The sequence below is a fragment of the Colius striatus genome, chromosome 15 (genome assembly GCF_028858725.1).
Source record: "Colius striatus isolate bColStr4 chromosome 15, bColStr4.1.hap1, whole genome shotgun sequence".
Taxonomy (NCBI): domain Eukaryota; kingdom Metazoa; phylum Chordata; class Aves; order Coliiformes; family Coliidae; genus Colius; species Colius striatus.
The window spans coordinates 7,154,666-7,175,912 of NC_084773.1; the positions used below are offsets into that span (position 1 = coordinate 7,154,666).

Sequence of the window (21,247 nt, forward strand, 5' to 3'; positions counted from 1 at the left end):
CCCCTTGCTGAAACACTCTCCTGTGGGGAAACACGTGCCCTGAAAACCACCCCTAGACCTGCTCTAGCTGCTGTTGCTTTCAGACATTAAGTCCACGCTGTTTCCTAGCCAGCAGTAGTAGTGGTGATGGTAATTAATAACAACAATGGTAGGACCATTCTTAACACCACCAGATTCATGGCTCTGGCATCCCTGGTGCCTCACACCCGTTCATTTTGGGGCACATCTCTCACACTGCATCCCTCAGCCTCTCCTCATCTCCCAGCACTCCTGCTTACCAGAGTTTCTCTCCTGGCACAGGAAGGAACACACAACCACCTCTGTCCCCCACACCAGAGCTGGAAAAGCCCCAAGAGCTCCCCAATATCTGCAGCTCAGGGAAAGGGCTTATAGCTGATCATGTGTATTAGAGAGCCTGCACTACTCCACTACTTGGGGTTTTCCCTGAGCCCCAGCAGCCCCTGACCTGCCCTGATGCCCCCCAGGGAAGTGCCAAGCCTTATGGAGTGGGCAGGAGCCCTCTTCCCAACAGCACACACACACCCCTTCCAGCAAGAACCATTGCCTTGGATCTCCATCCCAGCAAGGAGTTACAAAGGGGTGCTGCAGACCTCCTGCCCCCTGCCATGGGGTCTCACCGGCCCCAGCATTTGGCCACCCCAGCTCACAGAAAAGCCCATTTCTGGGCAGCTATGGAGCAAGGCATGCAGAGGGTAGAGAGGGGGCAATACAGCAGGGAACTCCTTGGAAAAGGGATTGCAGATGGGTCCCCTGCCCCACTGACAGGGGCTGGGATGGGGGATGGGGCACTCACTGTAAGCTGCCATAGTTCAGGCTGGTAGTGGCCAGGCTGCAGCTGGTGCTGGCACAAGGCACAAAAGCCTAACACAAGGGTAACCCCTGGCCCTGAGCTCCTAACCCAGCACCAGCATGGCTGGGCTCACAATTATTTAGAATGCTCTGTGCCCCAGCCACCTCCAAGCCCAGTCCCAAACTCTCACCATCCAGGGTCCCTCCACCCACACTCCCAGCCCTGCCCAGTCCTGGGGAGCTGATCCTGGAGATACTCACCCCCTTGGGTTTGTAGCCTTACTGCTCCTACACCCTCCTGCCAGCTGGCCACCATCCTCCAGGCAGGGCTTTGGGCAGAACACAGAGCTCTGGGAGAGGGTTTGTCTTCCTTTGCCTCAGGCACCTTTGGTTTCACAGCCCAGGTGCCGCTGGGCTCCTTCAGTTCACACCTTTGGTTACAACCAGATGTAACTCCTTTGCAGATCCCCCACTTTAGTTCCCAGGGCAGCAGAAGCCAAAGGAGTTACCTCCTCTGAGATTCTGCTCTTTGCACTTTTTCACCTAGGAATCACACAGGCAAAAGCATCCTGGTCCCACCCTTTCCCCTGCAGCTCATTTGTCATGGAGCCCAGGAACTCCTAAAGCACCTGAGCACTGGGCTGGCTGCAGGGTTATTCAGCCACATCCACCTGCAGCTGCCTTCCCTCTCTGAAGCTGTGTCCTGCTGCTCCCTGCACAGCTGGGCAAACCATGCCATGGGCTGGCCATTCCCCTGGCACATGTACCCTGGAAGTGGCACAAGTGGCTACTGACCAAAGAGCTTCTGGTGCACAACAGGAGGGACCTTGTCAGCTTAAACCTTACAAAGGAAGAGCTGATGGTTGTGTGAACCTTCATGTGTATGGTGGGTGTAGGGATGGGATGGGATGGGATGGGATGGGATGGGATGGGATGGGATGGGACAGAAGAGGAAGGCAGATGGGTAGGATGGGGTGAGATGGGGATCAGCAGCCCTTGGGCTGCTCCTGACCATATCCCCCATGGCCACACACAATCATCCCTTGGCATGGGCAGGGGGGTGGAGGCTTTCAGCTGGAGATGGTTGTGCTGGCAGGGGGATGGGAGCAGTGAGGGGGGCAGGTGGGAAATGGGCAACATCTCTCACTCCCTTCAATATTTCAGCAAGTTTAAAAACTAGTGAGCACAGGAGAGGAGCAGGATCTGAAGGAGAAGGGTGAGTGAGCTTGTCACACAACGCTGGTGGTGTCAGGCCAGCGTTGTCAGTACTCCTATGCAGAGGGAGCTCTCCTGCACCCAGGCTGCTCCGTGCATAGCAGCAGCTCCCCTCCTCCTTTGTGCCAAAGAGAAACTCATTTGAGGTTGGCTCTTATTTTGCATCAAGAGTTCTTTGTAGCTGTTTTTTGGAATGTTTTACAGTCAGCTTCCCTCATCACCCATCTCATCCCAGGCACAGTGAGTCAAGCTGAGACATGGCCCAGCCCTGACCTGGTGCAAACCCCACCAGGCTCATTGCCAGAGCTTGTTTGGGGCCCAGGCTGTGCTGTGCAGCGTGCAGGGAACCTGGCTGCTGGGAAACCTGCTCAGGACAACATCATAAATTAAAAAAGGATGTATCCAAAATGCAGACAAGCTCCTCTGGGCAAGGAGGGCAGGCAACAGCTCTCAGTGGCTGCACCACAAGCTGGGACATGCCTCGCTGCTTCTCCAACAGGACCTGCTGTTGGGAAATCCAGACCCCCACAGCCCAGCTAGCCACAAGATTTTGGCTTTTGAATGCTGAAGAACTCTGGCAGGGTGGCTCCCCTGCTCCCAGGAGCCTTAGCCTGGCGCACTCTGCCTTGCCCAGGGCACATGGGAGGGATGAGGCCTGGGATGCAGCCAGATCCCTCTGCCTGTCCCACCTCTTCTCTTGGCTCAGCATCCTCCCACTTTCTCTCCCCATTACCAGGCAGGGATTTGTCCCAGTCCAGAGAACAGCAGCCCTGGGCTGCAGCACTTCAGCCTTAAGAAATCAACACCAGCCTAAGAACAGGAAAGCAGGGCTGAGCAGGGATGCTCCCTCCAGGAAAGCTGAGCTGAGCAGAGATGCTCCCTCTCTGGGCATCACTGGAGGAGGCCAGTGGTAACCCCTCTGCCAGGCATTAAAGGGTTGTCCCAGACCCCAGGATTAAGGTGTAAATGTCCTTGGGGTTGGAGAGGGCCATATGCAGCTGCAGCCAGGGTTGCTGGCTCTGGGCTAGCCTTGTCCCAGCCTCTGCTTTGCAGCTCTGGTGCCAGGGGCTGCTGCACGGCCAGCCCTGGGGAGCTCAGGGGACCTCCAAAGAGCATCAGACTGTTTTAAAAATACTTTATTCCTTAGAAAATACAGCGTTCAGTACAGTGTGCTCTGCTCCCCCAGCTTCAACCCCCTGGCTCCCTCCAGCATGGTCAGGGCAGCGCTGGCCCCTGTGCCACCACGGCAAAGCCGAGGGTGGGTGGCACCGACCCCCTTCCGCTCGTCCCGGGAGGCGGGTGGCTCTCGAGCCCCGGCTGGTGCCCAGCAGCAGGGTGCTCTCCCCCAGAGCCCCAGGGAGCCCTTGGAGCCCACACTGGCCCTGAGGGGCTGGGGGTGGCCCCAGGGGGGCACGCAGGGGCTGTCATGCTTCCCCGCACCAGCACTTGGGGTAGCCCACGTGGTTTGTAAGACACGGGGCTGCCCCCGAGCAGAGAGCTGGCAGCAAACCCAGGGGTGACGAGGGAAGCTGGGGCAGGGTGGGGTGGGGGAGGAACAGGGCTCGGGGTGCCCCCAGCTCCCATCCTAAACAGGGATGGGGCTGAGTCAGGCCCGTAACAGCTCCCTCCAAGGGCAAAAGCCGTATTGGAGGGGTTCAAAAAGGGATGCAAACATCATCCAAAGGCAGAGTGACCTTTCTTCAGGGCCAGGCTGAGCTCAGAACTCAGGAGGGCTCTTCTACCTCTTGCTGGCTGGTTTCCCCCATGGACAAACTCCTGCCAGCAAAGCCCACCTTGCCAGGAGGGGTCCTGCCCGCACCCTGAGGGGATGCAGGATCACTCCAGGCCCGGGGCACGGGTGCTGCATGGCCAGAGCAGGACAGGGAAGCAAAATCCAGGGGAGCTGGGGGAGCGGGGAAAGAAGCATTTTCTCTTTTCAAACGGGAACCCCCAACACCATCCCTTTCCCTTTGCATAGAGCAGCTCGCAGGCAAGCGTGTCCTTCAGTCACCACGGGGACACCGAGGGCAGCAGCTGTGACCCCGGGGAGGGGACGGGAGCGAGGCTGGGGGACACAGCCCTGCCGCTCCCACCCTCCGCCAGCAGCCCCGGGGTGAAAAGAAACCCTCGCAACCCCCTGCCCCTTGCTCTGCCCTCAGGTGCAACAAACCATCCTGGTGTTTAAAAAAAGGAATGAAAGAGGAAACAAAAAAAAACCCAACAGAAGGGGAAAAAAGAATCGTCTGGGATGGAGGGAAAGAGCCCCGGGGGCGCGGGGCGGCTGTCCTGTCCCTCTAACTGTCCTCGCCGTTCTCGCCCGGCCCCTTGATGAGCCGCTTCTGTCCCCGCTTGCCCACGGGCCCCTTGGGCTTGGCGAAGGCCTGTTTGAAGGCGTGCTGCTTGGGGTGCACCTCCTCGTACAGGAACTCCGCCGTCAGCTCCGCCCCGTCGTCGATCTCGATCTGCGGCCGGGAGCGGCGAGCGCGGGGGTCAGCGGCTCCCCGGGGGCACCCGACCGGCCCCCGAGGCCAGCAGCGGGGCTGGGCCGAGGCTGGGCTCACACTTACCTTCTTGGCTATCTCCAGGCAGAACTCCTGCTCCACGGTGTCCAGCAAGCGGCTCTTGCAGCTGGAGTAGAGCATGCGCTCCTTGATGCTGCACTTGTACCCGGGCATGGAGTAGATAAAGACTGCGAGAAGACAGAGGGGCTCGTGGCCAGGGAGCACCAGGAAGCCACGTCCCACCCTGGTCATGGCTTTTGCAGCCCCAAGAGTCCCAGTCTGTCCAGTAACAGCAGGTGAGCCATCCCACCCACCACCCCTCCCCGCGCCCCCAGGCTCTGGCAGTTCTGCAATGCAGCGGCTGCACAAGCTCCCCACAGCAGCACCCCGGAGCCCTGCAGCACTGTGTGCCTGCTTTTGGGACCAAAGCACTTGCCAGCACCCACCGTGGGAGGATGGAAAGAGGGACCTGACTCGATGGCTGTGCTGTCCCCAGCCCCATCTGCTCCCCACACAAACGGGGGTCCAAGGGGAGCAGGGACTGACACAGACTGACACCTCTAAGCAGGCCCAATACCAGGCACTCACCAACAGACTCCAGGTAGTCTCCCTCATGCGAGTGCTTGTAGAGGAAGAAGTGGTAGCGAGCTGAGTCCTGGGGGATCCTCTTGGGCAGGTCGGCGATCTCTGTGGGGCTCGTGTGCACCAGGTCGATGGTCTCACGCTCCAGATCCAGCTTCTGATGGACAGAGGGGATGAGGAAGCAGACAGGAGTGAGAGGTGGCAGGAAAAGGCAAGGGGATTGGGGGAGCTGCACAAGGGACTTACCAGCTGGATGTAGTTGATTTTCTTCTGCTTGAGTGCCTGGATGGCTTGCTGGGCATCCAGCTGCAGGGGAAAGGCCAAGCCCTGCAGGGTCTGGTGCTTGCTCTCCACGCTGATCTCCGTCTTCACCTGGGGATGGAGAGCACCCTGAGAGTCAGGGCAGACACTGGCAAAGGCTGGGGAAGGGAGAGAAAGGAAAACTGGCCGGTGCCACTACAGAAAACTTCTCAGCCAAGGAGCTGCCTGACACCCAGCCCACAGGAACTGCGGCATTAAACCTCCAAGAGTCAGCCAGGCCCAGGGTGACAACGCTGTCACCGTACTGCCACGCCAGGAGATCACCCAGCCCCAGCCAGGCATCCTCACACCCCTCTGCTGCACTCCCAGCACAGACCACCTCCAAACTGACAGTTCCCAGCAAGTCCCTGGCAGGGACTCTGTGACCAATGCTGGCCTGTGTCCATCTGATCATCTCCAACCACAACCTGCCACTGATGGAGAGGGCCCTGAAATCACAGCGCTCAGCAGCACGGGGCCCTGCCAGTGGGGAGGGCAAGCCCCTGCTCAGTGGGTTTAGCTGCAGCGGGCAGCTGTTCCCTCCAACCCTGGAGCTGGGCCACTGGAGAGCCACAGCTCAAAAAGATCCTGGCTGATGTTTTCCCTACAAGGCAGAGGCTGCCACCCATACCCAAAGCAAAACCCTTGGTCCAGGAGACCAAACTCCACTCCAAAGAGGGAAGAGAAAGAGACTGCAGAGACATCACATTGTTCTGGGTGCCTCCATCCATCCATCCATCCATCCATCCATCCATCCATCCATCCATCCATCCACCCACCCATGCAGGTGCAGCATACCTCCTCGGGGCCAGGGTACTCTACCAGCGATGGGCAGCAGCAACAGCCCCCCACCATCTGCCACAGAATACAGGGAGATGGTGTCACCCCGACAGCGAGGAGCTCATCCCACCTCAAGAAACACCCCCAGGGAAACAGTCCAGCACCACTAACCCAGATGCTCTGCACTGAGTGTGGGTCCCTTTCCTTTGGGAACCATTTGGGGCATTTTGGCTAAAGGAAGTATGGCTTGTTTGGGGTTTTTTTTCCCCTCCTCCTTCTTCTCTTCCACCCCCCAATAGAGAAAAGGCAGGAAAATCAAGGCATGCCAAGAGAAACACAGGAGTTTCAGCTCACAGCTCAAAGGCAGCTCGGCAGCGCCGAGGTGGCTCTCATTAGAAGGCTGCCCTTCATTAGGCAACCCTGTGCAGTACCCACACCCTGGGGAGATGCTGGACCCGGGTGCCTGGGGCAGAACATGCAGAGAAACACGCTGGGAGAAGGAAAATCCGGGCACAAGCGGGCAGAGCAGCCTACCATCTCGATACTCGAGTCCTGGGAACAGGAATCCTGCGAGCGTGGGGAGAGGAGACACACCATCAACGGCACCCCGCGTGGGGACAGAGAGGGGGGTCTCGTGTGAAACGAGCAGGGGTGGGACACACACACACATGCTGGGAGGATGAGGATGGAGGCATACCATCTCTCTGCTGGAGGCCAGGGAAGGCAGGTCCTGGCAGCAGCAAAAAATGACATGGGAGACATCAGTGCTGGGAGGAGCGGGAGGGAGAGCCCCAGCCCCATGTGCTCCTGCACGGAGCCTGGCCCCATCTGCTGCTGGTTCCCCAGCCAGGCTGGCCCCAGCACAGTCTGGAGGAGTTCCAGCACTCACAGCAATGGATTTTGGGCTATTCTCTGCCAAACAGCATATGGAATCATAGGATCATTTTGGTTGGAAAAGACCTTTAAGATCATCAAGTCCAAGCCCAACACTAACCCATGTCCCTCAGCACCTCATAGAATGGTAGAGGTTAGAAGGGACCTCTAGAGATCATCCAGTCCAACCCCATCTATGTGTCTTTTAACTATCTCCAGGGATGGTGATTCCCCCACCTCCCTGGGCAGCTTGTTTCAATGCTTAACAACCCTCTCAGAGAAAAAGTTCTGCCTTAGCTCCAACCTAAATTTCCCCTGGTGCAACTTGAGCCCATTTCCTCTTGTCCTGTCACTCGTTGCTTGGGAGAAGAGACTGACTCCATCTCACTACAGCCTCCTGTCAGGCAGTTGTAGAGAGTGCTCATGTCTCCTCTCAGCCTCCTCTTTTCCAGACTAAACACCTCCAGTTCCCTCAGTCTCTCCCCATCAGTCTTGTGCTCCAGACCCTTCCCCAGCTCCAGTGCCCATCTCTATGCTATAGCATACTAAATACATACTAAATATACTAAAAGTTCAGGAGGAAAAAATGCCCCAGCCTCTATCCATGCCAAGCATCCTTGGGGATAAACAAGGTATGAATACACAGCTCTCAGGCAGGAATTGCTCAAGGGTTGTCTTGGGCAGAGTGGGCAAGAGGTGCAGCTGACCAACAAGCTCTGCTGTGGCACCAGCAAGGGCCCCAAGGCAAGTGCATAGGGACCCAGGGGAGGCACACGAGCTCACCTGGTCCTACCCTGAGGAGAAACACAAGGACATTACCACCACCATCTCCAGACCCTCATCTTTCTGCCATAAATGGGAGGAGGCCTGGAGGGTTTATAGTCAGGTCAAAGCAACCTCAAGCTGTGACATGAAGCACACTGAAGTCAAAAAAATCCCAAGAGGTGGAAACCTGTCCTAGCAACATCAGCTCCCCCATATACCTCTGTATTTTGCACTCCTTCCCTTTCCAGAAGCCATTAGGAAGTGTCTGAGTGAAGCAGCCCGCAGGCACAGCCCGGAGCCGAGCGTGGGCTGGCTGAGCGTGTGCCATCCCAGCCCCAGCCCCAGTCATGCTGGCAGCAGGCTTGGCTGGCGTGGGGGGCTTATCTCCTTTTCTTTAGGTGAGCTTTTGTCCCCTCTTTCCTCATTGCTGGCATGATGCTGATCTTGGCTAAGAGTATTTCTCTGTGTGAGGGTGAAACCTTTGCCAGGGTGGTTCTGGTGAAGCCACTGCTCTGCCCACCTGCCAACACTGTGACACCCCCTCACACGCTGCCATGGCACAGCCACCTTTACTTCCTCTTCATTCCTCTGCTTCAGCCCTCAGCTCCCAAACTGCCTTTGTGCTTCTGAGCCTGTGATGCTTCTAGAAGGACTTCCCACTCATGGCTGTTAAGGAAGCCCAGCGCCAGATGCAGAGCCATTCCTCAGCCCACGGGCTGCTGACAGCTTCCAGCTCAGTAAAGCTGGTGACACATTTTCCAGCTATTTAAAATAGAAATATAGAAAGTAAATGGCAACTTTTTGCAAGCTCCCACCCAGCTATCAAGAAGGGTCACTCATGACTTTGCCTCTGTCCATGCAGTTCTCATGCCAGGGGAGGTCTGGCTCATGCATGCCTAAAACCTGCTTTACAAAGGCTGGGCACCCTCCTGTGGGACATGCAAACCTGAGTCCTTCCTCTCTCAGTGTAAAAGGCTACTGGACCAGCCCTGAAGTCACTGCCACGCAGCTGGCACATCCTCCCTCCTGCTTTCCTGCTGCCCTTCCCCTCCACCCCTTCTCCACACTCATTTGGAGGTCAAAGAGGATCCCAGGGATCTTCTGCCAGCCTGGAACCGCAGCTACCTTCAGGGTAAATACTGCAACCCTGGTCAGCATCTCAGAGAGGAAAGGAGAGTACAGAGCTGCCCCACCAGCAGCAGCTCCAGGTCAGGGGCACAGCAAAACACTTATAAACTGGTGTCTTTTAAAGAAGCCACATCCCTTGTGTCACCTTCTCAGCCCCAGCACAGCCCCAACACCAACACAGACACCCTTCAGCACACCCCACGCTCAGCTGCTTCCCACTTTTAAATCTACAGGGAAAAATGTATCTATTCCCCTCTCTAAACACCAGTGATCACTCCCCACAGCACAGGCTGGCTCAGGGGTCACTGTACCTTTAAACCAACCCCCAACCAAACCAAACAGCAGCAGCACCTTCACCCAGGAACTGCATCTCATGAAGGTGAGGGTGGGAAGCAGAGCACAGCACATCAACCAGAAAATAAGCACCATGAGCACTACTTACCTGGGCACCTGACCCTGCAAGATACAGTCTCCCCCCAAAACCCCCAAAGCTACTGAATCTTGCAGCACTGGCCAGCCAAGGCAGTGGCACGGACCTCGAAAGGTGCCAAACAAACCACAGAGCCACCATCAGCACCCATGTCTCTCTTCACCAAGCGTGGGCACCACCTTGGAAGCCCTGCAGTAACCCTGCCTGGCCTCTACAGGCTGGGAGAACACACTGACACCCACACAGATGCTGGTGGCATCTCCCAAATGCCCCTGGACTCCACTGCTCCCAGACCTGCTTTAGCAGGTGGGAATCTCCTGTCTTGTCTTTGCCATGAATTAATGCCATTGAGATGATTGGTTTCAGGTCTCCCAGCCCCATCCTGACCAGCCCCAAGCACAGGGGAATGAGATGGATGCTCCTCAGCATCCAAGTGAAATCCTCCCACCCCAACAAAATGCTATTTCCAGGTGCTCTTCCCTCCCAGCAAGCCCATCCCCTCGCCTGCCTTGGCATTTCACAGCACTGTGGAGGGTGGCACGAGTGCCACGAGATGCTGGTGGGGAGGCAATGTCGTTACAGCCTTGTCTGCCCCCAGTCCCACATTGTGCCACTTCAACATCTTTTTTTTCTAGCATGTAAGCTTCCAAATTGAGGCTCTGATCTGTATTTCTTTGGACAGCATCCCTCACGTTAATAGCCATAGAGGAAGAGTAAGGCAGAGGATGCTGCTGCAGCCCAAAGATAAGCCTGAATTCCTCCTGCCTCCTTGACAACTTCACGCTCAGCTCTGGCTTTTGCCCCAGTACTTAGAGGTTAGTGACTGCTGCCTGCTTTCAGCTTCAAAACATCTTCTGACTGTCAACTGCAGAGAGCAAAACAGCCCTGAGCTCATACCCTAACAATGGAAAAAACCCTCCATCTGTCAATTCCTTTTTACACCACCACTCTGACCACCTCAGTCCACCTTGGCAAGGGCAGCAGCGGGTGAAGCTGCAGAGGGACACCAGAGTGCAGTAAAAATGAGCCATCCCTTGTAGGTGGATGCTGCAAACACATCCCTGCACGCCCCGAGGGCCTCAGGGTCCTTCTCAGGAGACACCCACCTCGTTGATGCGGATCTGCTGCAGCTCCTGCTCGGCTGCAGTCAGCGGGGCCGGGGCGGAGCAGGAGGACACGTGCTTTTGGTAACCGCTCAGGGACACGTCCTCCTGCAAACAGAGGGACAGGGGAAGCGTCAGGGAGCGGTTAGCAGCAGCCCCAGCCTTGAGGCTGTGTCTCAGCAACTCAGTGGCTCTCAGGCTCTCTTGTCCAGGAGGATCAACCCAAGCAGCATCCTTGGGTGCCTCCATGCAAATCGATTCTAACAGTGCCCATGGCCATCTGTGCCGGTACAGACCTCCCATCCTTCCCCAGACACCCGTGGCGGCAGCAGCACGGCTCCAGCTGATAAACAGAGCTCCTCGTGAGCAGGAAAGCGAGAGGGAAAGGCAGAAACCACGGCCGAGGAGCAGCAGAGGGCAGCACTGGGGATGCTTCCTGGCTCCTATCAGCTGCTGCCTGCGAGGTCCTGGCTGTGCAGCTCCCTCTGAAGAGGAGAAACCCGCCGAGCCACCCTGACGACTCGGTGCGCTGCTGGAGTGACAGTGCCACCACCTGGCACTTCTTTTCCCTCTCAGTGTAAAGCTCTGGCTCTCCTCAGAGCCTTCCTCCCACCTCTTCCATGGTCTCCATCACTGACTGCAGCCACACAGGCAGGAAAAAGGTGACAGTGGCCTCCGTGCTGTCCCCCCATCAAACACCAATGCCCCTTGTCCTACCCAGCTGTGGCCCCCAGCCCAGGCAGGCTGCCAAAGCTCAGAGTTGGGCCCAAAGGGCTGCCCAGGAACCCCCACCATACCTTCACTGTCCCAAACATCTCATCCTTTATGTGCCCTCCACCAAACTCCTTCTTCACAGTGGCTCTAGTGGCAGCATACAGCATCTTCAGCCGGACCTGGCGGGGAACAGCAGTGAGCAGTCAGAGAGCAGCAGCCCCCGAGCACCATGGAGAACAAGGGGTGCCTGATGCTCACAGCCTCTGTCCCACCAGCCCAGCCCTTCCCAGCAGCCATCCAGGCCCATTTCCACCTGCAGCACCTCCAGGGGGGAGCACAAGAACCCCTCAGGGCCATTTCCAGACTGCTGGCACTTGGACTTCCCGACTCCTGAGCTCCAGTGCCTCAGCTCTCGCCTGCACCCAGCTAAGAGGGGGCACAAACACCACTGGAGTCACCCCAAACAACCTGTGCCTCTCAGCACTTCTGCACAACACAGGGAAGAGCTTTGGCAAGGGCTGCTTGGGGCACTCTTCTTTGGCAATCCAGTGTTTGTTACCAGGGCTGGGCACTCCCCATCTCCCTGGGCAGCCTGGCACAGGGGCTGACAACCCTCTCAGGGAAACAGTTCTGCCTCAGCTCCAGCCTAAACCTCCCCTGGGGAAACTTGAGCCCATTTCCTCTTGTCCTATTGCCCATTACTTGGGAAAAGACACTGACCCCACCTCACTACAAGCCCCTGTGAGGTTATGGTAACTGTACCTGTGTGTGTACACATGTGTGTGTGTGTACACAATATACAGTTTTTAGATACATCTCAGTGGGCCTTTTTTATATGTGCATGGTATAATACACAAAATCACATCTAATAATGATTTGATTATGTTTATAAATGGTAAGTGCACATATAAACATGGCAGTAAGTTTATGCAGCATATAGACTGCATCACATACATACCATATGTACAAGGGGGTGTGTATAAGAAGCACATGTGTTAATGTGGCAGTAGATCTGGACAGCATATATATTATCCATGCAACAAATGTATAGGTATAAGTGTGTAGGTATGTACATACACACTGCCCACAGGGCAGTGAAGCCCAGGCCCACTGAAGCCCGTTAGCGAGATGTGCCCAACGAGGTGGTGTTTTCCAGGCCACACCACTGACAGCCTCAGAACCATCCTCCTCTTCAAGCTGATGCTCTGAGTCCCTAAGCAGTAACACAGGTGTCCAGGCTGGCCTGGACACACATGGCTCTGCAGGAACTGGCCTGTCTGGTCCCTTGTGAGGCTGATTTTGGAGCCAGGCCCAGAGCTCGGCCAGCAGCTGCTCTGTGACAGCCCTGGAGTAGAGCAGGGCCAGGCTGGACGTGGCCAGGTGAGTCAGTGCCAGCACCAGCTCTTCCCAGTGATGCTTTTGGGCAGAGCCACGGTGGGACATCTTCATCCTGGCCCTGTGGTCCATACTGCTGCCCTCTTCAAACCCTAGTCAGAGTCACAGAATGATGGGGGTTGGAAGAGACCTCTAGAGACCACCCAGTCCAACCCCTTGCTAAAGCAGGTTCCCCTCGACCAGGGAGCACAGGAACTTGTCCAGGTGGGTTTCAAAACCTCCAGAGGAGGAGTCTCCATACCATCCCTGGGGCAGCCTGTGCCAGGGCTCCCTCATCTCAACAGCAAAGAAGTTTCTCCTCCTGCTCAAGTGGCATTTCCTGTGTTCCAGCTTGTGCCCGTTACCCCTTGTCCTGTCACTGGGCACTACATTAAAAAGACTGGCCCCATCCTCCTGATACCCACCCTTTAAGGACTGATAAGCATTGATAAGGTCCCCTCTCAGCCCTCTCTTCTCCAGACTAAATAGCCCCAGGGCTTACTGACTTTCCTCGTAGAAGAGATGCCCCAGTCCCCTGATCATCTTGGTGGCCCTGCACTGGCCTCTCTCCAGCAGTTCCCTGTCCCTCTTGAGCTGGAGAGACCAGAACTGGACACAGGACTCCAGATGAGGCCTCACCAGGGCAGAGTAGAGGGGGAGAAGAATGTCCCTTGACCTGCTGCCCACACTCTTCTTGATGCCCCCCAGGATGCCACTGGCCTTCTCGCCCATGAGGGCACATTGCTGGCTCATGGTTAGTTTGTTATCAAGCAGCACTCCCAGGTGCCTCTCCTGGAGCTGCTCTCCAGCAGCTCACCCCCAGCCTATCCTGGTGCTGGGGGCTGTTCCTCCCCAGGCGCAGGACTCCTCACCTCCCTCCACCTCCCCACACAGAGCTGCAGAGAGGGTCGAGCCCCAGCCCCATGTGCCTGTGTCCCCAGGCTGCTGGCCCGGCCCCCTGCGGCCGCTGCTCACCGGGGAGCTGTCGGGGGACCAGGAGATGAAGAGCCACTCGTAGCCCTGTGCGTTCTGGCTGTCCAGGCGGTACAGCACGTAGCAGGGCTGCTGCTCCTCCAGCAACGGCAGCACCAAGGCGTCGTAGTCGGCGTCCCAGCGCCGCGACAGCTCTTTGTGGGCTCCCAGCACGAGCTGTTCTGGAAGGAGAGGATGGAAAGAAGCGGTGTTAGATGAAGGCAAGGCTTACCTTGCCTCGCCATGTGGTGGCTTGTCTCAGGGTTCGCTGCTCCAGCACTGACAGCAATGCTGTCCTGCAGAACCAATTAAGGGAGCGTATGAGCCCAGAGGTGCCCCCTGCCAGGAGATGCCAGCAGGGCTGTGGCTGCTGGGGAGGGGCTGGTTTTCTGTCTCCTGTCAACAATATCCTCTACTGCCATGCTCCTCACCACTGTCACCATCCATAGCTTCCTTCTGCTCTGCTCCCTCAAGCTGTGTAGTCCTCAATCATCCCTCCTGGCTCACGGGGGAACGCAAGAGCTTCGCCATCCCACCTGGACAAGCTCCAGAGGCACCAGGATACCTCACCAGGGGCAGGAGGAACCACCTGGGTTTGGGGTGCTGAGAAAAAGAAAAGTCTCACAGCAAAAGCCAGGATGATGAGCTAGAACTGCTCTCAGCAGATTTCCTGTAACCTCATAGGGGTCAAAGTCGGAGCCAATACCTAAAGCTCGTGTCTGTGGGGACCAGGGATGTCCCAGGGACCACAAGGTGTGGGGATCACACTGCCAAGAGAGCCCCGGCCCCTGAAGTGACCTACATACTTCACACATGTGGTAACATCTCAAGTATCTGAAGGGTATTTTTTTCAGCTGCTACACGAGCAGTGGTGGGGCTGGGAGCCCTGCAAGCCAGACAGTGCTCAGCTGGCACGTAAATGCTGGTGCAGGCATCCTGTGAACATGAAACCCCCCACTGTGAGGATCAAACCAAGCTTTGGGATGGCTGGATGGAAAAGCAATGGGACTGGAGATGACTGGTGTAGGTTGCTGGAAAACAGCCTGTATCATAATTCCATATTTTGACTCAGAAAGGTCTGTGGGGATATCAGGACTCAGAACAAGATGCAGGAAAATCCACAGGTGTCAAAGCAAAATGAGTTTGGGCCTTGGACAGTTGGCCCTGGAGATGATCAGCCTGGCTCTGCCCATGGCCCTGCTACCCAAGAGGAGTCCTTGGCTGAGGCATGGCCCTCTCCCTCACAACCCATCCAGCTCAGCAGCTGAAGGCTTGGCAGGAAAGCTTTTAAGGAAAACAGCTGAAGAATTCAGAATTTGTGATGAATTACTCTCACTCCATCCAAGCAAAGGATTCTCCCACCACCAGCAGCATAGCCCTTGCCTGCCCCACCACGGCATCTGCCGGCACACACTGAACCCAGAGCTGCCTCTGCACTGGAGCAATAGCAGCAGACAAAAAGGGTGCTGAAAAGACTTCACCTTCAGCAAAACCACCTGTTTTGTGAAACAGAAGCATGAAACCCTCAAGATATCCCTAAAATAAACATAAAGCCCTGTGAATGGATTTGTGCATCACAAAGACCTGGGAGAGAGACTGGGAAAGGGACTGCAAGGAATGTCACCTGACCAAACCCACTGGCAGCTCATGGGTGTCTCCATCTGCCAATACTCAGATGCTTCAGGCACAGCAATCAGTGCTGAATCACTCCAGGCTATTCCTGGGCTGTGCCCAAGCTGGATCCTGACCATGCTTCCCTGAGCTGGCAGCCTCCAGCTTTTCCCTGGGCTGGAAGAGCTGCTTCTGCCACTCTGCTTATTCCCCTCCCTACCATCGGGTTCTTTACACCTCAGCTCAACCTGTTCAGAGCCGAGTTTCCCTCCTTGGGAAGATTAGGAAAGAGAAATTTGGCCCCAGAGGTGCCCCCAGCACTCAGCTGCAGGCAGGCTGCCTTCCTCCAAAATGCCCCTACATGGCATCCCTGCCTGCAGCTCCGTGGGGGACAGCACAGGAGCCAGGAGCCTGCAAAGCTCAGTGCTCAACATCACCTACGTGCAAAGAAACCAAGCCAGCCCTGCCCAGAAACCTGCTGATGGCGAGGAGTGAAGCATCACCTACAACTGAATCGGACCACAAGTTGCTCTTGTGCCAGTAAAGCATTGCTGAGCCTCAGGGTACAATCTGCTCCCCTCCACATGCCTTCTCCATCCAACCTTGGCTCCTCCTGGCCAGCCTCCAAAGGCAACAACAATTCAAAGAGCTCCCAAAGGGTTGCTCAGTCATAGCTGCTGTCCTGGGGATGCCTAGACATCTGCTCTAAGGCTCCTTGCTTCTTCTTCCTCTCCTTCCACTTATCACTGCCTGCTCTGACACACCCCACAGGGCAGAATGTCCTCTGCAAGCCATTGAGCAGATCTGGAGACTCTTCTTCCTCATCCCCTGTGCAGGCAGGGCAGGAAGCATGGGGCACATCTCTCCTGGGGTCAGCATGCTCGAGTCTGTCTGTCCCACTGTGCTGTCTGCCTGGACACTCATCACTGCCTGTGGGTCCTTCTCTGGTGGGGAGAAGCAGAGTTTGTGTGCTACAGAACAGAATGTGGCCCAGAGAGACTGATCAGTTTGTCCCAAGTGGCACAGGAGGGCAGACTGGGGGTCCCCAAGCCAAGTTGGTGGGATAACCATGACCCAACAGACCAAGCCTTTCAATGCAGGGATGTTCCTATTCCTCCTTCCATCTGCCTCCTCACGGGAGCCTCAGGCTCTGCCACATCTCAGAGGCTTCTGCAGACACCCAAACTCCTTCAGAGCTGCTGAGCAGAGCTGGTCCAGGCCAGAAGAAAGGAGCTGGTAGGGATGGGGAACCGGACTGAGAAGCACAAAGCCCTGAGCAGTGAGGTTGGTCCGTGAAGCAGCTGCTGCCACCAAACACATCAGACAGATAAATATATCCCCTTCAGCCCAAGTGGAGATGGTGGGAGATGGTTTCCATCGATGGTAAATGTCTCCCTTGCTGGCATCACCAAGACAGCAATGTGGTTGTCAAAGACACTACACAGAAACAACACAGATGTCACATCCCAACATGAGAGCCTTGCCAAGGACAAAGCTGAGACCTACATGCCTTGCAGTGGCCCTGTTGATGTGGCCGACACTTTTTAAGACGTGCTGCTCTTCCAAACGGGGCTTCACAGCCCCTCTGAGCCAGCGTGGGCTCCTGACCACCACATCCACCTCAGCACTTGCACTGTGGCCCTGGGAGGTGGTGATGTCCTTGGCAGGGCCTTAACATCCCACTGCCCTGAGACACAAGTCATTCATATGCAATTGCCAAAGGCTGAGGTGATGGAAACCTACACCATCGAGGCTCCCGCTGGGATGTTCAATCAGTGCTTTGCTTCATTTGCAGATTTGATAGCCCCAGAGGCCACCCAAAGGCTCCTTTCAGTGGGGCAAAGCTTGGTGCCAGCCTGCAGACCCTGGGGCAGCCCCATGTACAACAGCAGCAGCTGGGCCACAGTGGGTTTTAGAGCACAGCATCCCTCAACAGAATGAAATCAGGCTTCTGTGTGGAGCCCCAGACTGAGCAGCACCCCCCTGCCCACCCCTGTCCTGAGCAGCTCCTCACTTGGCATGGGATGCCAAGTGGGATGTCAGGCCTAAGGAAGAAGATGCTGCACATCACCCCTGACCAAGGTCCCACAACACCCACAGCAGCTTCTCACACAGCTTCCCGTAAGAAAACCCCCACAGAGGCAGGAAAAGCCACCTAGAAACCAGCACCAAACCCAGCCACGGGGTTGGTCTGCTGGCAAAGCTGCTGCTCCCCCACAGAGCTGCTTCAGTGGCTGCTCACCAGCACCAAATCTTGGGCTTGTATTTCAGCTCCAGGCTGCCACATGCCAGGGAGCCCCCGTGGGATTTGCCTTGGGGTTTCCAGCAGCAAAGAGGAAGAGAGAAGAAACAAAGACCAAGCGTGGTATAAATCAAAGCACTTCAAAGCAGGCCTTACCATCCTCAATGATGACCTTGATGAGCCGAACTGAACCATTCCGGGCTTTGGCAAAGAAGTCCCTTAATTCTGTGGTGGCTGAAAGAACCAGAAACATGGTGATCAGATTTAACAGCCAACACAGGCAGGAGGCTGCTCAGTGACCAGCCACAGAGAGGAGCAGCTTGGCAGGGCAGAAATGTAAAAAAATCAACCAAAAAAAATAAAACTACTGGTGGCCCCCCAAAAAATGATCATAAAACAACAACAACAGCACCACAAAAGCCAAACAGCTGGGAGCAAAGTGCTGCAGCGCCCCGAGGCGTCACCCTTAAATAGCAGCCGGGAGCACATGTGATCCAGAGAACTTGATACTTGGCCTGGGTGAACATAATCACCCAAATTTAGATGATGGCTTGGCCAGTACAAGCAGGGAGAGCTCAAGTGACAAGTTTATTCGCTTTACAGAGCAGTGTTGTGCAAGGGGGTGGCTGGAAGGTGTCCCACGGGCTGTGACGTGCTGGGCTTGTGATACCCCGTGGTGGGGATGCTGCTCCCGAGGTGGCCAGGGGCCAGCACTCCTCCGAACTGGTGGCACGGGTTTGAGGCTGAGCCCCTGGGGAAGGGAAAGGCAATGGTCCCAGGGTTTTGCTCCAGAGCTGGAGGGGCTTTTGGGCAGACACTCCTGATGTCCAAGTCAGGATCCGTGCTCAGAGTCATTGACAGCAGCTCCCTGCTCCCCATGCTTTGCCACGCTGCCCACCCATTACGGATCACCACACCGCAGCAGCCACAGCAGGAAGGTCCCTGGAACCTGAGAGCACCCACAGTCCAAGCACTTTGAAAAGAAACCCGTTCCTACATCAGCCAGAAAGGTGCAGTGGCTGGATGAGCCATCTCCTGCAGGCAAGGGCTGCAGCATTCAGCACCAGCCCCCCCCACAGTGGGTGGGCACAGCCCTCCAGCAGCACAGAATCCCAGAATCATCTTGGCTGGAAAAGACTTTTAGGCTCCTCAAGTCCCAGCCCTCCCCTCACCCTGTCAAGCCCAGCACTAACCCATGGCCCTCAGCACCTCAGCTCCATGGTTTTGCAATAGCTCCAGTGCTGGGCACTCCCCCAGCTCCCTGGGCAGCCTGGGACAGGGGCTGACAGCTCAGGGAAAGAGTTCTGCCTCAGCTCCAGTCTAAACTTCCCCTGGGGAAACTTGAGCCCATTTCCTCTTGTCCTATCACTCGTTACTGAGAAAAAGAGACCAACCCCCACCTGGCCACCACCTCCTTTCAACTAGTTGTAAAGAGTGATCATGTCTCCTCCCAGGCTCCTCTTCACTGTGGAACAGCCTCAACATCACCCATCACTTGCCCAAGGGACATGGGGGAGTCCTCTGTGACTGTCTGTCCCAGTGTCCTCTGTCCTTTGGAGGCAGATGCTGGGCTGGGTCCAGCCTCGAGGGGGAAAGAGCAGCCGTGGATTTGTGCCCACACACAAACGCTGCTGCTGCAGGCTCAGAGGTGGACAGGGATGTCCTGGGGAGCCCCCAGAGGAACTCCTGCCTATGCCCCCTAGGTGATTCATCTGAGATGCATCTGCCTCACCAGCTCAAAGCAAGTCGCAAACAGAGGCTGCAGCGGCTTTTCCTCCCACTGAGAAAAAGAGGCAGAAATGAGGCAGAGCTCTCCAGGCTGCCCAACAGTAGCACTCCCACATCAACCCAGAGATGCCAACCCAGCAGGGCCTGCAGGGACAGGCACACAGACACCCCAGTAAAGGCACGTCAGCCCCCAGTGGCACTTTAGGGGACACACAGAGGGTCTGCATGAGCAAATCATGCTCTCCCTCCACCAGCACCAAGGCCTGTGGCTCTCCCCGTTCCCAGAACAGACCTTTGCCCTCTCCCAGCATCATCTGGGAGCTCAGCCTGCTCCCAACATTCCCACCCAAGGATGCTCCGATATTTTTATCCCCTTTCCCTGTTGAGAGTGGCTGCTTCCTTCCAGCAGCATCTGTGGTTATTGCAAACATATGAGGCAGAAGAGGAGAAGAAGATACATTTATATGCCCAGGAATCCTCATAGAGGAGATAAAAGCTCCTAATAAGCATTAAGCTTCACCAGTTCCTATTACACTGAGAGAATAACATTGGCCTTGTTATTTCCTTGCAGGAAAGCTCTGCAGCAGTAACTGGCTTGCTGCAAACCCCTCCAGGCCAAATCCATTCTTCTCAGAGCCCAAGGGTGCATAGGAGTGTCTAGGAAATCAGGAGTCTGGGCAAATGCAACTCCCTAGCCCACCTGGAAATGCTAGGAGTGCCCAGAAGTACTGGATCAACAGCAGGGATGACTGACATGTGACGACCAAGCACTGGGACCTGTGTAGGTACAGAGGGGTTTAAGAAGGTGGGGGAAAGCACAGATGCTGCTGGAGATGCTGAGCACACAACAGGAAACACTGTGAGGGCTGCCAAGGAGGGAAAGGATTTCTAGAGGAGACAGAGACAAAGCCTTAAAAAAAAAAAACCTTCCAAGCTTTAATTCTGCTGAGAAAAAAATCAAACCAATTTTCACTTAAATAAATCACTGGGGTGTCTTTGATGTCCCCTTCTGTCTCTGGTGACGCAGAACCAAAAGCCACTGAGGAGACACAGGAATAAACTAGTGAAGGCTTTCAGCAGAGGAGGGAGAGGAATAAACTAGCAAAGGTTTTCAGCATGAGCTCAGCAACTGCTTCATTATGGCATGATTACGACTTAATTGGCACAGCAGACTTGACGACATGGCTCATGTGCCTGAAATATTAATATGAAAGTCCAGAGCCAGCTCTGGAAGAAAGGCAGGGAGGTGACCTTGCTCTGGAGATGGAGGTGAGCAGTACCTCTGCCCTGGAGCACCTCCCTGCAGGGAAGTCTCCAGAGGGCTGAAAAACCCATGTGGGGAAACCACAAAGATCAGCAACAGAAAGGAGCGATGGGGCAGAGAGCTGGAGGGGTCCAGCATGCCCAGCTCAGCCTCTAGACACGGCTTCCTGGACAGTCCAACCCAAGCTGGGCTACAGCCAACAGGCATCTACCGAGACCAAGCTGCATAAAACCAACCTAGCATCTTCCAGCAGAGCCGCAGACCTGTGAGCTTCAGGGGCCTCAGCTTTCCAAGTGTCTCCAAGCATCAGAAACCAGCCTAGGAAACACAGTAAAGGCAACTCTCTACGGCACAGGCACAGAAGTGCATGGATAACTCACTCTGGGAGGCATCAGAGCTTGGATGGAACAAGGTCTCCTGGTCTAGTCCACCTTTCCATGAACACTTCTGGCAAGTGCAATAGTGCTTCCTGCAGCTGTAAGGTGGGGAGTTAGAGGAGGTGCAGGCACACGCCGGAGGAGAATTCACCATTCTCTCAGGAGACTGGAGAAAGGGGCTGGGAAAAAGAGAAATAGGGTGAAACTCAACAGGAAGAAAAGTCTTGTGACTGGGAGAAGGCCCAGCTATATCAATGCAGGGCAGGCTCCAGCAGCTCCAGAGAAGATAGGTGGGTCACAAGGCAAGTTCAGGTTAACCACTGAAAGTTGTTGCAGGCAAAGTCATTCGTGAAGGCACAAACAAGAGCCTGACCAGGATACTTGGTGCTGACAAGGCTGCAGGCACAGCACAAACAGCACATCGAGGCTCAGCATCACACAAGGAGCAAGGCACAGGACAGCACCTGTGCCACAAGGC

At 55.9% G+C, this 21,247-nt stretch overlaps 1 protein-coding gene across 5 annotated transcripts in view; it reads right to left on the bottom strand.

Annotated features, from left to right (window-relative positions):
• Window positions 1-3,146: 3,146 nt before the first annotated feature.
• TWF2 (twinfilin actin binding protein 2) overlaps window positions 3,147-21,247 on the bottom strand; it is a 35,597-nt gene continuing 17,496 nt past the window's right edge. For 4 of the 5 annotated variants that reach the window (XM_062008319.1, XM_062008318.1, XM_062008320.1 and 1 more), the window contains 9 exons: window positions 20,773-20,948; window positions 17,557-17,634; window positions 13,551-13,729; window positions 11,285-11,380; window positions 10,491-10,595; window positions 5,355-5,480; window positions 5,115-5,265; window positions 4,593-4,714; window positions 3,147-4,487 (listed from right to left, as the gene is read on the bottom strand). In XM_062008319.1, the coding sequence (XP_061864303.1) occupies window positions 4,320-4,487; window positions 4,593-4,714; window positions 5,115-5,265; window positions 5,355-5,480; window positions 10,491-10,595; window positions 11,285-11,380; window positions 13,551-13,729; window positions 17,557-17,634; window positions 20,773-20,948 (1,201 nt within the window). In that variant the 3' untranslated portion in view covers window positions 3,147-4,319. The remainder of the gene's footprint in view (window positions 4,488-4,592; window positions 4,715-5,114; window positions 5,266-5,354; window positions 5,481-10,490; window positions 10,596-11,284; window positions 11,381-13,550; window positions 13,730-17,556; window positions 17,635-20,772; window positions 20,949-21,247) is intronic. The other variant, XM_062008321.1, reaches the window with a different exon arrangement.